General features: G+C 40.6%; 1 protein-coding gene across 4 annotated transcripts in view; it reads left to right on the top strand.

Moving 5' to 3' along the window:
* The window catches only part of pitpnm3 (PITPNM family member 3), a 647,225-nt gene that overhangs the window by 592,986 nt on the left and 36,771 nt on the right, over positions 1-17,468 (top strand). For all 4 annotated transcript variants that reach the window (XM_072243575.1, XM_072243576.1, XM_072243578.1 and 1 more), the window contains exon 15: positions 12,448-12,596. In XM_072243575.1, coding sequence (XP_072099676.1) covers positions 12,448-12,596 — 149 coding nt within the window. The remainder of the gene's footprint in view (positions 1-12,447; positions 12,597-17,468) is intronic.

Raw genomic sequence — 17,468 nt, 5'->3', positions numbered from 1 at the left:
TTGTCTTGTTGCATTATCCAACGTCTGTTAAGCTTCAGGTGACAGACTGCTACCCTGACACTCTCCTGTAAAACATCTTGATGCAATTTTGAATAAATTGTTCCCTCAATGATTGAAAGCTGTCCAGAACCTGAGGCAGCAAAGCAGCACAAAACCGTGATGCTTCTCCCACCATGCTTCATAATTGGGATGAGGTTTTGGTGTTGGTGTGCCTTGTCATTTTTTTTCCTCCAAATATAGCAATGTGCACCTTTGTCAAAAAAATCAACTTTTACGTCAACTGTTTACAGAACATTGTCCCAGAAGTATGGTAGAACATCCAGAAGGTCTTTTGCAAACTCGAGACGTACAGCAATGTTTTTTTTTGGAGAGCAGTGGTTTCCTCCATGGCGCCTATCTATGAACACCACTCTTATTCAGTGGTTTTCTTATAGTGGACAAATGAATAGAGACTTCAGCACGTTCTAAAATTTTTTTTTGCAGGTTTTTTGCTGTTGCTTTTGGGTTCTTTTTCACCTCCTTCAGTGTTATTAAGAAGGCATATGGTGTGTTGGCATTCAACAACCATGGGATTGAGTTCAACAGCCGTGAGGTAATGTTACAGCTATATAAGACCTTGGACAGACCCCACTGGAGTACTGTGTTCAATTCTGGTCACCTCAATGCAGGAAGGATATGTATACTATAGAGAGAGTGCAGAGGAGATTTACAAGGATGTTGCCTGGATTGGAGGGCGTACCTTATGAGAATAGGTTGAGTGAACTTGGCCTTTTCTCCTTGGAGCGATGTAGGATGAGAGGTGACCTGACAGAGGTGTATAAGATGATGAGGGACGTTGATTGTGTGGATAGTCAGAGGCTTTTATCAGGGCTGAAATGGTTAACATGAGAGGCATTGTTTTAAGGTGCTTGGAAATAGGTACTGAGGGGACATCAGAGGTAAATTTTTGCACGGAGAGTGATGGGTACATGGAATGTACTGCCGGTGGTGGTGGTGGAAGCAGATACAATAGAGTCTTTTAAGAGCCTCTTAGATAGGTACGTGAAGCTTAGAAAAATAGAGGGCTATGTGCTAGGGAAATTCTAGGCAGTTTCCAGAGTAGGTTACATGGTTGGCACAACATTGTGGGCCAAAGGGCCTGTAATGTGCTGCAGATTTCTATGTTCTATGTTCCTTCAGCATTGCACATTGTGCTCTTGGTGTGATCTTTGCAGGACACCCACTCCTAAGGAGAGTAGCAACACTACTGAGTTTCATCCATGTGCAGACAATTTCTCTTACTGTGCACTGCTGAATGCTCAAGCCTTTAGAAATGTTTTTGTAGCCTTTTCCAGTTTCATGCCTCTCTACAATTCTTCTTCTAAGGTCCTCTGAAAGTTGTTTTGATCGAGGCATAGTGCACATAAACAGATCTTTCTTGAGAAGAGCAGGCTCTGTCAGTAACCTAACTTCATGTGTCTTTTTTTGTAGGGCAGGGCACTGCTACAACCTACACCCCCGATCTCATTCCATTGATTGGAACACCTGACTCCAAATAGCTTTTATAGAAAGCATTACTCCAGAGGTTCACATACTTTTTCCAACAAATGCATGTAAAATTGGATCATTTTTCTCAATAAATAAATGAACAAGTATAATGTTTTCATGTTATTTATTTAATTGAGTTCTCTTCATCAGGTTTTAGGACTTGCATGAAGATCTGATCACATTTTAGGTCATATTTATGCAGAAATAGAGAAAATGTATAAACAGTCTCTGTGGACCTGTGCAGTTGCTATCTGAATACAGCCTGCTTAATCACACCCTGGCCTTAACTTTTGTATCATGCTCTGCTTCCTCTTTCTGGAAATGTACCTCAGTTGGAGTTCCCAAAACTGTGATACCCCTTAGAATGATTTGTTATTATGAATTATTTTGTAATTAATTGAAGCACCTGAGGCTTGCTGTGACCGGTTTTTGTCAGAAAACTTAATTGCTTTGAAAAAACTTTTAATTTTAGTGAACATTTAATCATGATGTTATAAAAGGCAAGGAAACAAAATTGCCAGAGTAATTGATAACAGAAGGTTGTGCTGAAAAGTTTACGAATGGAGGAAGGTGAATAGTGATATTCTCCGTGGGTGGATGTGGGGCTACTGTTCATTTTTTTAAAAACTATATAAATGGCCTGGACTCACAGGTCACAACCACGGTTTCTAAATTTTTGGATGATACACAAGTTGGCAATATTGTGTATATTGAGGAGAATTATGATAGATGTATGACATGTAGATGTAGCAGATGTATATATGTTAGTGGATTGGCAGATGACGTTTAATACAGACAAATATTAGGTAATTATGCATTTTGGTCAAAAGAGTAGGTAATATATAATAAATAAGCAATGTAAAGCCCGTCCCACCATTGAGCAGATCTGCATGAAGCATTGTTGTAGGAAAACAACATCGATCATCAGAAACTCCCACTACCCAGGTCATGGTTCTTGCTGCTGCCGTCAGGAAGAAGGGTCAGGAGCCTCAGGACTCACACCATCAGGTTCAGAAGAAGTTATTACCCCATCAAACATCAGCCTCTTAAACCAGAGGGGATAACTTCACTTGATTTATTTGCCCCATCACTGAACTGCTCCCACAATCTATGGACACACTTTCAAGGACTCTCTGTCTCATGTTTTCAATATCCATTGCTTGCTTGCTTATTTATTTATTTGTTTGTTCGTTATTTATTATTTCTTTCTTCTTGTATTTGCAGTTTGTTGCCTTTTGCACACTGAATGAACACCCATGTTGGTGCAGTCTTTCATTGATTCTATTATGGTTATTATTCTATTATAGATTAATTGAGCATGCCTGCAAGAAAATGAATCTCAAGGATGTACATGGTGACATATATATATATATACACACACACATCGATAATAAATTTACTTTGAACTTTGTATATTAAATAATACAGTCCTATAAGGAAGCTGGAGGAGAGGAGCCTATGGATACAGGTGCATTGATCACTTACATTGCCAGGAAGGTTGAGAAAACAGTCAGTAAGACATAGACAATTTTTCCTTTATCTCAGTATAGAAGCAGGGACGTCATGCTGATCCTCTATAAAACATTGACATAGCCTCAGCTGGAGTGCTGTGTTCAATCTGAGTCAACAGTCTATAGTAAGGATGTGTGAACTTCAGGAAGGATACAGAAAATATTTATGAAGATGGTTCTAGGGATGAAAGGGGCTGGGACAGTTCACTCTGGAGATGAGAAGGCTGAGGGGACATTTGGTAGAAACGTATAAATTGATGGGGGATCTGGGCAGAGCGGATGGTGGAAGTTTGTTGCCAAAGATGAAGGAGTTTAGGAATAAAAGTCAAAGTTATAAAAATGAAGAGAGATATGAACAAAAACTGTTTTAAGTTATATTGTCTAGAATACGCAGGATCCACTGCTGTAGAGCAGGGCTGGAGGATAGAACCAGAGGGGACACAGTGTACACAGTTGCTGAAGGCCTTTGTGTGCTCTCACACTGATTCTGTCAGATATTGACCAATGTATGCCTTCTCTCCTTTTGCCCGTCATGCCTTTCTAACTCTCGAAGTTTACTTAATAAAAACCTGTTCTTCTGAGTCCTGTAATGTTTATTTGACCCAGCATCCACAATCTTTAGGTTTTCTAATTTCAAAAAATAATTTTATGAAGAATTGCTTCCAGGTTGCTCACCTAAATCTCAAAACTGCAAAGAATAAAGCACAGGAGGAAGTCATTATGTTCATGGTTGTCCAAGAACAACCAAGCTAGGTCCTGTCCTTTGTGTTCTCCCCAGTGCCCTGCAGCTATATTCACATACCTGCATAGTCCCTTTGTATGCCATAGGTGGATCTCCTGGCAGAGTATTCCAAACCCCTGTCATTCACTGCCGACCTCTCCGAGCACTTTTCGTTCCTTTCTCAGTTGCCCTCATTCCATGCTCTGTTTCTTGATCTTTACGTCAATGGGAATTGTTTCTCATTTTGTTTTAAATCTTCATATTGTTTGTGACAATTTGTTCATCGCTCTCTTGGAGGTCTTTATAACTCCTCTCTGAAGTTTTTGTATCTCCTCTCTGGGTGGGAACTGGCTAAAGTTAACCCAAGACACATGCACTAGTTACCTTGACATGAAATAACCAGCAACCTTTTGGTTACATTTTGTTACTGTTAACTTCCAAAATCTGTAGAGTCATCGGAAGTGATATAAAGATTCAAACATAAAATGCAGATTGGTCTCTAATTTTCCCAAAATATTTTTGATATGTTTTAGTGAAATTGTTCAGTCCTGGAGATGACTCCCATTATGGTTTCCATTCCATTTATTTATTTATTTAGCAGTCCCGTGTGAGTAGACCTTTCTGGCCCTTTGAACCATGCCACACCAGCAGCCCTTGACAAACCTGCTCAACCCTAACCTAATCATGAGACAATTTACAATGACAAATGAGCCTACCCGGTACATCTTTGGACTGCGGAAGAAAACCGGAGAAAATCTACGCATCTACAGGGAGGGTGAACAGAGGCTCCTTATAGAATGGCACTGGAATTGAACTCTGAGCTTCGGAACGCCAGAGCTGTAATAGCATCACGCTAACTGCTACTCTGCTGTGGTGTCCATTTTATTTAATCATTTTATATAATTAAATCTTTCAAAACAGAGTGAAGGAGTGGTACAGCAGTTAGTGTAAGTTCTACGGATCCAGAATCAATCCTGTCCTCGGGTGGTGTCTGTGTGATGATGAGGGTTTCTCCCATGTTTCCTCATTTCCTCACATATTCCTCAGATGCCTGTTTTAAATCGCACTTCACTGCAGTTAAATAGTGGAAGTATAAAATGGATATTGATGAGCTGTTAGAGAGGGAGAGGGAGAGGGAGAGAGAGAGGATGGGAAAAGAGATATGGGATTTTTCCACTGGCAGTCCAGCAGGGACCCAGTGGGCTGACTGACCTCGTATTATAAAAAATAAGAAATCCAGAACAGGCCATCCCAGGGTAACAAGTGGATTTTTATTTTTACAGACATCCATAAGTTAATTTTGTCTGTAAGACAGAAAGTACACACCAATATCTTGAAATGGTAAATATATCTCCATAGTATTGTCATCCAATACTCATGAGACACATTAGAAAGAAAAAAATGCTAAAAGTGGAGAGAGAAAGAAAACTCATTCTGCTATTTGTTGGAATGGACATGTATGTATATTTGACCTATGAAATTAATAATGTTAAGGGTGCTCATTCATATATAAAGGTATCCATAAGTTAGACTTCCATAACTTGGTGACGGCTTGTTGGTTTCCCTGCTTATTTGTGTCTCTCTAATATTACTGATAGTTAGTCCTCCTGCTCTATGGAGAATAGATAACAAATATTCACTTAATAAGTCAACTATTATAGTATCACCTGTACTAATCTCAATGTTCCTTTTCACCGTCTTCTCTCTTTCAAAATAATGACAGAAATGTTTTCAGTTAGCTTTGATATCCATTGCAAATCTTTACCTATATTGTCTGTTCGCTTTTCTAAGTAGTTGCTTTGCATTCCTTTCTTGTAATTCTACAGCTCTCCCAATCTGACAGATCTGTACTTCTGACAGCCGTTTCATTGAATCCTTACGCTTTATTTGTCGGTCATGGCTGTTTAGGAATACAAATGAGCCTTTTTGTCATCTTTGCCTGATTATAATGATGTTTAAAGAGCATTCAAAGACCTTTGACAGTCATGAGCTATTGAAGGTCTTTGGCCGTTAGGCTGTTCCGGGAGAGGAGTAATAAGAGCTACTGCCTGACCTTTCACTCTCAGGTATGGAAGGTGAGATTGGCCACTCTTCCATAGCAACAATAGTCCAGTGGATATGGATAGGCAGGCAACAAAGACATTGAGCTTAGGACAATCAGTCACACAGTTCCAAGTGGGGTTACCAGGTAGGCCGAGACTGTGTAAATTCAACCTGTGAAGTTCTCCGAAACTGAGCAGAAAGAGAAACTATCTCAATCATCTCTCTGCAGAGCAGTCTTGGGCTGAATGGCCTGGTTCCATCCCTACACCTTATGGTCTAAGCTAATGGGCCAGAATGCAGCAAAGATGTTTCTCCGGAACGGGGAGTTCAGGATGAAGGGCAGCACTTCAGACTGAGATGAAGAGAGATTCCCTTACTTGGAGGGTGGTAAATCTGTGGGATTTTAACTCCAAAGGGTGTTGAGGCTTAGACACTGAGATCATTCAAAATAGTGACCAATAGAGCTTAAGGGAATCAAGAGATGTGGGCTATCTACGGGAAAACAGTGCTGAGGTAGAAAATGGACAATAATCTTAATGAATGTGAGAGGAGAGCTGAATGGCCAGACGACGTGTTGCTCCTGTTGCTTTTGTTGTCATGGTTATTGTGTGAGGTTGCTCCCTACTGTCATTGCCAAATCAAAAGAAGTACTTTGCAATTTTCAAAGCAAAAACACAAGCAGATCTTTTCTGGTGACCACGATCTGATCCAACATTTGCTGCAGACCTGGCAGTGATTAACTCCCAGACCGATTTGTGATTCAACTCCAGTGGTCACTATAATGAGTTTATTCACCACTGACACTTGTAAAGAGCTTTGGATCAATAAAGCTGCATTAAGAATTTTGCGAACTCCCAAGTGGATGCTTTTCTGAAAAGACTTTTTGTTCACTGTCAAGATAACACAGCAGATATCCATCATCACTCCTGTTTCCTTTGGGGGAGAAATGTTCACTCTTCAATTTTAATATAGAATGTATAAAAAGTGAAAACATCCCAGTGACAGTCTTTTTTTAGTTAAACCAGCATGACAGTTTACAATATTTTATTAATTGCACAAAATAAACACTAATCTGACATGTTAAAATTTGCTGCAAATTTTAAAAAATCCTTAAAACACAGATGCTACCAGGCTGCTGGCAAACTTGTCTGTAATCAATGTAATCTCAGCTCATGTGTAATGTCCACTTAACAGGTATTTAGCAGACAAAAACCTGTTTGTAGAAAAAGGTAAATATATTGGAATGAACCATGAATGTCTGAAAACCGTAATGATCCTTGGATTTTCTGCACCTTGAGTTTTTGTTTCCACTTTGTGGCATTTAATTACTTACATGATACTTAGAATCCTCAAGGTCATTCCTATTGAAAGCAGTAGCCAGAGGAATATTTGAATAGAATTATGATGTTATTATACAAAGAGTTATGCTTGTGTTCAGCTGCAGTAGATTAGGTGAGAGAGCACACTATGACCCCTAAAGCTGTTAGATAATTTGTATGGGCTCAGATTATTCAAAAAATATTTTAAAAGTTAAATGCAGTGCTGATATGCTTCCACAAATACAAAATTAATGTCAATGTTACAAATCTATGAAGCAAAATTTATAAAGCTACTTTATTAAACTCTGGTTAGGCCACATCTGGAGTATTGCATACTGTTCTGATCGCCTAACTATAGGAAGGAATGTGAATGGAGGCTTTGGAGAGGGTGCAGAAGAGGTTTACCAGGATGCTGCCTGGCTTAGGCAGCGTGTGCTATCATGAGAGGCTGGACAAACTTGGGTTGTTTTCTTTGGAGCAGCGAAGGCTGAGGGGAGATTTGATAGAAGTTTATAAGATTATGCGAGGCACAGAGAGAGTAGGCAGGGAGTATTATATTCCCAGGTGAAGGTGAGGGGGGGGGGTAGGTTCAAAGGGGATGTGAGGGGTAAGTTTTTTGCTCAGAGAGTGGTGGATGCCTGGAATGCACTGCCTGGTATGATGGTAGAGGCAAATACATTAGAGGCTTTTGAGAAACTTTTAGGTAGGCACATAAATGTGAGGAAGATGGAGGGATATGGACATTGTGTAGGTGGGAGGGATTAGATTTTTGGGGGGGGGGGTTAATTTGCTTCATAGCTGGCTTGACAGAACATTGTGGGCAAAAGTCCCTGTTCCTATGCTGTACTGTTCTATGTTCTAAAATTTGTAAAAACAAACTGCAGAGGGACTGGAATATATTCATTGTAAATGATGAATGTTGATGATTGACTTCAATACCCAAATTATCAAAGCACAACAAATTCATGTTAATCAAAATTGATTAAAACTATTGCTATCTACTACCAGGAAATTATAAATATTTTTTATTTTACGAACACTATTGTTTTACAAAATAAAACCTCATTCAACAATATAGTTAATGAATAATAAACAACTGGTCATGTGTCTATAATTCTGGCCATCTTGCCTTGGACTATTGGCTTGCACCAATCCCATTGTGTGAGGCAATAACAATAAAAGTAACACTCATGATACTTAAACACAAAACATTTTGTAGATGCTGAAAATTCAGAGCAACCAACACAAAATGTTGGAGGAACTCAGAAGGTCAGGCAGCATCTATGGAGAGGAATGAACAGTCGAAGGCAGCGACCCTTCATCTTTCTACTCCCAAAAATCGTCAATGCCGTTTGTAAACTTACAAAATCCCCATTAAGTCTTCTTTCCTCCCAATGGCCTGGAACCCATATTCTACAATATTTGGCTGAACTTTGTGAGGAAATTTATAGAAGCATAGTATTCCGAGTAAACCATTAAACCCTTCAAATCTTCTCTGTCATTGAATTCAATTATGGCTGAATGTCTGTCTTAATAGCAAATTCTCATGCTTTCTCTGTACATTCTTCCCTTTCTCCCATGGTCTATTCTTCTCTCCTATAAGATTCTTTCTTCTTCAGCCCTTTACGATGCCCACCTACCTGGCTTCACCCATCATCTAGCTAGTCCTCTTTCCCCTCCCCTGACTTGCTTATTCTGGTGCCTTCCCCCTTCCTTTCCCATGCTGACGAAGGGTCTCAGCCCAACATGTCAACTGTTTATTTATTTTCAAAGATGCTGCCTAACCTGTTGAGTTCCTCCAATATTTTGAGTGTGTATTCCTTGAAGCCTTTTGTATTTAAAAGTTATCCATCTCCTTATTAAATATACTCTGCAATCTTCCCTCCATAGTCTCATGTAGTATTACACAGCTACTCTGGTCTTGGGAAGGAATTTCTCCTCATTTCAGTTCTAAGTATCTCAAGTTCAAGTTTATTGTCATTCGCAAACATACACAGGTATAAAAAGTCATGAAAATTATCTTTTTGCAGCAGCACAGTCCATTACAAACATGACAGTTATTAACATCAACTTAACGTAAATTATGCATAACTTACATGACAAGGTAAACATAACAGCACTAGTGCAAGAAGAGAAAGAGAGAGAGAGGAAAATAAACATTTTCCAAGGTATGTTAGCATTTTTCAGGTCAGTTCAAGAAACTGATGGCAGTGGGGAAGAAGCTATTGTTGAACCTTGAGCTGTGGGTCTTCAGGCATCTGTACCACCTGCCTGATGGCAGCATTGAGAAGCAAGTGGTAGGGGGTACCAGGTGACAGATATCACCTTCTTGAGACACCGCCTCCTGTACAGGTCCTCGACGGTGTAGAGAGCTGTACCTGTGAGAGTCCACTATTCTCACTCTGTTTCCCGAGACTGTGACCTTTCATTCTAGAAGCCCGGCCAAGGGAAGAAGCCTGTCTTTGTGCAGCTCAGCGAGTCCTCTCTGAGTTCTGGACAGAATTCTTGACTGCTGTTGGCACCTGAACAACTTCAAGCCCTTTCCCCACCCTCCTCCCACCAACTATGTCGTGTAAACAGTTCCAGCTCTATGTCTGTGGCATTCCTGAGCATAAAAGTGCACTGAGAAAACAAATAATAATTTTTCCCCCTGATGCTAATTAAGTAATTACCCAGTAATTAAATGACAAAACAATTAACTTCTCACCAATTAAATTTCAGTTTGAGAATTTAAGATGATTGTAACTACCTTTAAGTATCAACTATATCTACCTTAATAGAGAAAAGCAGCCAAGAATTTCTCAAGTCTTCAATAAAGTGAATGCAATGATATTAATTTATTTAACAATTGTTCTATAAAAACAAGTGAGTGGAATAATAAATTGTTGATATGTGACTGCAATTGGCCTGAAGTACTTTTCAAGAAAATATATCAATCCGGAAAGGTGTGAAGTGATATATTTTGGAAGGCAGAGTACAGGGTTAATGGCAGGATTCTTCACAGTGTGGAGGAATGGAAGGACCTTAGTGTCCACATCCATAGGTACCTCAAAGTTGCAGTGCAAGTTGATAGTGTGGTTAGAACGCATATGGTCTGTTGGCCTTCAGTAGTCAGGGGATTAAGTTCAAGAGCCTTGAGGCAGCTCTATAAAACTCTGGTTAGACCACATTTTGAATATTAAGTTCAGTTCTGGTCACCTCATTGTAGGAAGGATGTGGAAGCTTTAGAGAGGGTGCAGAGGAGATTTACCAGAATATTTCCTAGATTAGAGAGCATATCTTATGAGGACTGGTTGAGCGAGCTAGGGTTTTTCTCTTTAGAGCAAAAGAGGATGAGAGGTGACTTCATAGAGGTGTATAAGATGATAAGAGGAATTGATCGAGTGAACAGCCAGAACCTTTTTTTTCTAGGGTGTTATTTTAAGATGATTGAAGGAAAGTATAGAGGGGATGTCAGAGGTAGCTCTTTTAACTAGAGAGTGATGGGTGTGTGAAATGCATTGCTGGGGTGGTGGTAGTGGCAGATACATACAGGGACATTTAAGACAACACACACAAAATGCTGGAGGAACATAACAGGCCAGGTAGCATCTGATTTGAGTCCTGATGAAGGGTCTTGGCCCGAGATGTCAACTGTTTACTCTTTTCCACAGATGCTTCCTGATCTGCTGAGTACCTCCAGCAATTTGTGTGTGTTGATTTGGATTTCCAGCATCTGTAGACTTTCTCATGTTTGAAGGACATTTAATAGACTCTCAGATAGCCACATGATGGATGAAATGAAAATGGAGGGCAATGCGGGAGGGAAAAGTTAGATTAATCCTGGAATAGGTTAGAGTTTGGCACAACATTATGGGCTGAAGGTCTTGTGCTGTTATATGATCTATGTCCTATATGTACTTTTCTCCCCCCATTTCGATCAATGAAATATGATGTTATCCTAGTTATACCACTAGTTAACGTGGGATAACTTTTAAACCTGAAGCACACCACGGGAACATGTCCTTGTCCATTAGATTTGCACTGGATTGCTGCTGTTTTACTCTATTTTATTTTAGCAGAGAGATAAAAGTCCAAGGAGCAATTTAAGGGGAACGAAAATATCCATCTACGTAATTTGGTGAATGAAGTTCCTCTCCTTATGGGCAGGATCAGTCAATCCCAGTAGTATTTCCAGCATCACGTGATTCAATGGAATAGAATGAAGTAATTTGGGTGACTCTAATCTCTCAAACTAAATTGAATTGCTACCTCCATGTATCACACCACTATAGGGACACATGAGTTCTCCATAGTATAGTGGGGTGGCACAATGCCTTACCACAGAAGTGACCCGGTTCCAATCCCCGTCGCTGCCTGTAAGGAGTTTGTATCTTTTCTCCATTACCACGTGGGTTTCTTCCAGATGGTAGGCTAATTGGTCATTGTTAATTCTCCTGTGATTAGGCTTGGATTAAATTGGGGCGTTGTTGGGCGGTGTGGCTCAGGGGGCTTGCCTGAAGGGGCTATTCCATGCTGTATCTCAATAAGTAAATTAAAAAATTATTTGGTTAATCATAGTCACTAAGATGTGCCAATAAAATGGGCATTTAGTTGCTAAAAGATAGTTGTTAAATGCCTAGGTTAAAATTGTATTTGGAAAATAAAAGATATTTTATATACCAAAAACTGTTAATCTTATAGAAATTTACTACTATATCAGAGCTCTTTTATGCTGTTCTTTTGTAATGATTTTGAAGAGTCTGCAGCGATGAATGTAAACTAGATTTTGAGCTATTTATAGCAGTTAGTGAAGGATTATAACATAAGCCATGAAAGAAACCTTGATCGGTTTGCTTTTCAAATACATTGCTCTTGTAATGCAAAACAACTACCTTGAGAGTGTGTAAGCTCAGGAAAAAGCATTAAAAGTGTGTGTTTATGAGGCTGTGATGGCGTGGTGAACACAGCAATCTATCTCTCAGAGTTATTGATAATAGTGAGTTTCAGATTTTCAAATAATAAAATCCTGTTTAATTGAGGAGCATTGGCAATGGGCTTTGTGCTGTAGGACATTAATCTGTGATGAGGTGTCTCGGAAGAGCAGAGTTATTTTGAGCACCAAGTTTATTTGTTAGAGTTTCTCTATTCAATATTGTGGCCATCAAGTAAAGCTCTCAGTGCTTCCTGTCAGCCACGATTTGAAGCAGTTTGTATCCTTGGGGAGAAATGTCAGGAATATAGCAAAGCAAAGTCTGCTCGTTTCCATATGCTGTGTGCATGGATTGCTGAAATCTGCACTCCTAATGTAGCATTTTCACACTCTGCTCTTTCCTGTGCTGTGCAGGTTGACATTTTGCTCATGACGCAGCCCCCTGCGGGCAGGTGGGTGTATTTTGACACCGAAATCACCAGCAACAGCGGTAGGATCTTGTACACCATACCGGACGAGAAGAGGCTCAATGTTGGCGTTTACCCTGTGAAGATGGTTGTAAGGTACACATATCTGTGAATACTTTTCTGAGGAGTGGCATTGGTTGAAGCCATTAGTATGTGAAGCAATGAAGCTCTTGGATTAAGTTCCGGCTGTTCTGAAGTGGCAGTAAATCTCCTTTGCTTTCATCACCCTCTTTAAATTGTCTCATTAGTTTCTGAGTCGGAGTTGCTCATTGAAGCCTTATTTTGTGCATGGGTACAAAAACAATCAACAAGGTTAATGAAACACTGGATCTTGGTTCAAAAGGAGTTAAAGTGAAGGAATGTTGTGTCTGATGGACAAACACTTGATCATACCCTATCTGTTCCGTTTTAGACGCAGCACCTTGGGAAACAATCTTTAGGCAAAATAGTAAAGATTGTATTAATTTAGATTTGTATTTCATTAAATTTATAAGGCTTAAGTCGAAATAAGAACCTTTTAATGGGGTAGGCATAGACAAGTTTGCTGTAGATGGGGAAAGTATAGAATGAGGAGATAATGGCGACAGAGTATCGCCCATTGTCTGCGAGTCTGCTGGAGGCCTATAGGACTGTCCTGTGGTGGAGGATTGTCTATGTGGGTGGGTTGATGGGGGAGGGAAGGAAAAGGGCTTGTTCTGTGTTGTTCTGCCGAGAATTGTGGGCATGCTATGTTGACACCAGAATGCGTGGTGACACTTTGGTGTGTTGGTTGTGTAATGCCCTGGATCAAGATTTCTACTGCTGTGCTGTAGGTATTTCATTTTAGCTGCTTTCTGGAAAAGCAGTGTATCCCGCTGGCGGAATGTTTTGGTTTCAGCTAAGGGTAAGAGGCCCTGCTGTTCAACTTAGGAATGTTGTGTCAGCCCATCAGGATGGTGGGATCTGGAGAAAGTTCCAGAGAGAGCAGGCAAGAGGGAGTTTGTGACAGACAGTGGTCCACTTTGGGGTCCTTTGGCCGGGAGCTGCAGAGCAGGACAGAAGAGAAGATGCCGCAGAATGCCTTTGGAAGGAGAGTCCCCATTGCAAGAAGTGCTTTGTGCAGATGAATGGTTCCAAGGAGAAAGGGCAAAACTCCTGTGAGAGAGAGAGAGAGAGAGAGAGCCAGTTGCTCGAGATGGCCTTCAAGGGGTATTCAAGAATGTGGCGGTTGATTTCATGCAGACCGTGGGTCCAGCGCGAGAGTAAGATATACACCCCCAGATACTCCAGTATGAGCTGCAATGGTTATGTGGTTATGTGTACTTCAGACTGGTTTAACAGTAATGGACCCCTTTCTTTTCTTTTTCCTAATAACTGTTTGATAAAATGGAAATTAGTAAATATACCTTCTTTATAATTTTATGCAGTGTACAATCTGTTATTTCTTGCCATCTGATAATTGTGTATGGGCAGTATTTAGAAAGCATTAAATCAAATCGAGGGTTCTTTAATCAGTACATCACAGTGTGCCTGTTTGATTGAACCCCAAATCATATGGACCCGAGACATATATTGTTTATGAAAGGTGGCTTTCTCATCGCAGAGTCACGTGGCCGTTAGCAGAGCCAGCTAACGAGCCGAGTTTGCATACGAGCCCAGTGAGGGGGTTACAGATGTTAATGCGGCAACACATTTCACTGTATGTTAAAGTATATGTGATAAATAAATCTGAATCTGAAATCAGGCAGTATTTTTTTCCACACAGAGGGCATCGTTGTACAGAAGTGATCTTGTCACTAGTCTATACGAGCTCTGAGCTCTGAACTAATAAACCAGATACATGAGATCAATTCCTTGTACTGTCATTGGGTGCATCTAATAGAAACAGCATCTCAACTGTTTTAAGTCAGGGAGGGCTTTCCTTGAAGGCCTGAGGAATAGCTGAGAATTCCATGCATTCTTATGACATTACACCAAGCATGGACAAGGAGACAGTCTGTTGAATATCCCCACTGCCCTTTCTCAGCTGATGGACCAATACTCCTCCACGTTGGATTAAAGCACTGAAGGGTGGAAGGACACAGGCTGCACACTGGTTGGGGCCTAAATCTTCAACACCAGGAACAGTTCAGTAATAATTGTGCACATCTGGGCTTGCGGCAGGTGAGAGGAGAAATGGACAACCTTGACCATGTCCTCACCAGTATTTCAGAGGTGCATCTCTCCTTGACAGTAATGACCACTGCAATGTCAGTGTCATGACTGCATATTCAGGATGTCCTCAGTTTTTTGTACAGCACCATCATGTGAAGAGGGATTGACTGTAAATGATTCTACTAGCTCAGAACCAGGTCTTCTTGAGGCACTGTGAGCTACAAGACGCAAAATTTGTATTCCAGCTCAATTAAGAACCACATAGCCCAGCATAACACCACCCCACCATTACCTGGAGAACAACAGTAGCTCAGTAAGAAGAATATCTGTCTGCTGCAGTACTTCAATGTGAAGTTATAACCTGGTAAGCCTTCAACATACACTCAGAGGCCACTTTGTTAGGTACCTCCTGTATCTAATAAAGTGGCCACTGAGTGTGTATGTTCATGCTGTTCTGCTTCAGTAGTGCTTCTACTTCAAGGTTCAACATGTGTGCTTGGAGATGCTCTTCTGCCCACCACTATTGTAACATGTGGTTATTTGAGTTACTGTCACCTTCCTGACAGCTTGAACTAGTCTGGCCATATTCCTCTAATCTCTCTCATTAATAAGGCATTTTCACCTACAGAATGCACTGGATGTTTTTTTTTTTTGTTTTTAGCACCATTTTCTATGAACTCCGGAGACTGTTTTATGAAAAAATCCCAGGAGATTAGTAATTTGTGAGGTAACCACCCCATCTGGCACCAACCATGATTCCATGGTCAAAGTCACTTGGATCACTTTTCTTCCTCATTCTTAAGTTTGGTCTGAACAACAACTGAACCGCTGGACCCGGTCTGCATGTTTTGATCCACCAATAATGCAATCCTGGCTGATCATCTACTTGAATACCTGCTGTACCTCCTCGTTGAATGTACACTTAGTGGCCACTTTATTAGGTACCTCCTGTATCCAATAAAGTGGCTACTGTGCGTATGCTCATGGTCTTCTGCTGCTGTAGCCCATCCACCTCAAAGTTCTATGTTTTGTGCATTCAGAGATGCCCTTCTGCACACCACTGTGACATTATTTGAGTTACTGTCCCCTTCCTGTCAGCTTGAACCAGTCTGGCCATTCTCCTCTGACCTCTCATTAACAAGGCATTTTTGCCCACAGAACTACTGCTCACTGGATGTTTTTTTTTTGCATGATTCTCTGTACACGTTGCGGTCTGCTGCTGCTGTAGCCCATCCACTTCATGTTCCCATATGGTGTGCATTCAGAGATGCCCTTCTGTCACTGTTGGAATGCATTAATGAGCAGGAGTGCGTGTGTACCTAATAAAGTGTCCACTGAGTGTAGGTCCATGTGCATGCTAAATAGTAGAAGAAGGATTTTGGAACCTAATCGGTCAGACGCTCTGCAAGGCTGTCATATCCATAGTTGAATGGTGGTGAACTAATGAGAGTAGGCTCCATGAATGTCCCACCATGATGGCTGGCAGCACAGTAGGTGAATGCCTAAGACACCAATCAAGCAACTGCAAACATCTTCAGACCATCATCTGCATCCCCTAAGGAGATTGCTGCCATCAATGAAGTCGACCTTCACTAAATCCAATTCACTGCCGTGACAGCAACAACTGATTCGAAGTTTCATTTGATCTCATTATAAATCTTTTAAAACTAAAGCGCTTAAGTCAAATCCCAGCAAGTTTTAACCCTGTGTGACTTTAATGATTTTACCGGTTGGGATGGATCTAGATTTGAAAAACAAAATTGTATGAAACAACTAAGACATTTAAATTGTCTGCAGGGCTGAAATAGGCATTGCAGCCCTTGAAACCATGACCTGAGTGTAAATGCATTTACCTCCAATCTCACTATCCATGATACATTACCCCCTAACAAATGTCTTTAGGTCCCAATCTTAAAAATTCTAATTACCTAGGCATCATCAGTGAATCAGAGATAAGGCTCCAGGACCTACCTTTCACCAGATGAGGAGATCCTTGCGAAGTTCAAGATTTTTTTGCCTATTACCTAACATCCCATGTTGAGTTCCTTTCTTAAGCTGTTGAATCTTGAGGTGTTAAGTTATTTCTGCAATCTTATTATATAGAAGAGTTCAGGAATTTGCCCCATTGATAATGTAACACATTACCAAGTCAGAATGCTGTGGGACTAAGTGGAAATCTTGGAAGTGGGTCTGTCTCTATAAGCCTTTGATTTTATGGAGAAATTGCACATTCGGGAGATGCTATCAAAGATGCCTTGACAGTTTACTGCTCTGCATCTTGAAGATGCTACACGCTCCAGCTGTGGTAGGCTGCAGGCCAAGGGAGTGAATATTTTGTGTATAAGTGGGCTTCCACTCAATTAGGTCGCTTCATCCCAAATGAGATGCTTGTGTGGGAGTATCATCCAAGCTGGTGCAAGGTATTTGGTTACACATTCTACTGATAAAGCTATGGGGGTATCAGAAGATGAGCTGCTGACCACAGAATACCCAGTCTCTGACCTGTTCCAGTTAAGTTTCTTATCAACAGTGAAACTTCGGATATCAATTATATTGGTAAGGGGTTAGGGCTTGCAGGGAGAATGTGTGAGCAAGGCATTGAGAAAACCAAAATCAGCCTTAATTCAATAGCAGAGCAGACTCAATGGGCCAAGCAGATTAACTCTGTTCCTATATCTTACGGCTTTATATTCCAGCTAAATGGTGAGGAAGAGAATGAATTGCCTGACATTTGTGTGGCATGAATGGTACCTTCCACTTACCTGATTAGCTGATTAGATACTTGTATTAATGAGCAAGTGTACAGATGTACCTAATAAAGTGGTAACTGAGTGT

This window comes from Mobula birostris, chromosome 25 (assembly GCF_030028105.1).
Source record: "Mobula birostris isolate sMobBir1 chromosome 25, sMobBir1.hap1, whole genome shotgun sequence".
Lineage (NCBI taxonomy): Eukaryota > Metazoa > Chordata > Chondrichthyes > Myliobatiformes > Myliobatidae > Mobula > Mobula birostris.
Note: the sequence above shows the minus strand (reverse complement) of the source record. Positions and strands in the feature narration are given on the sequence as shown.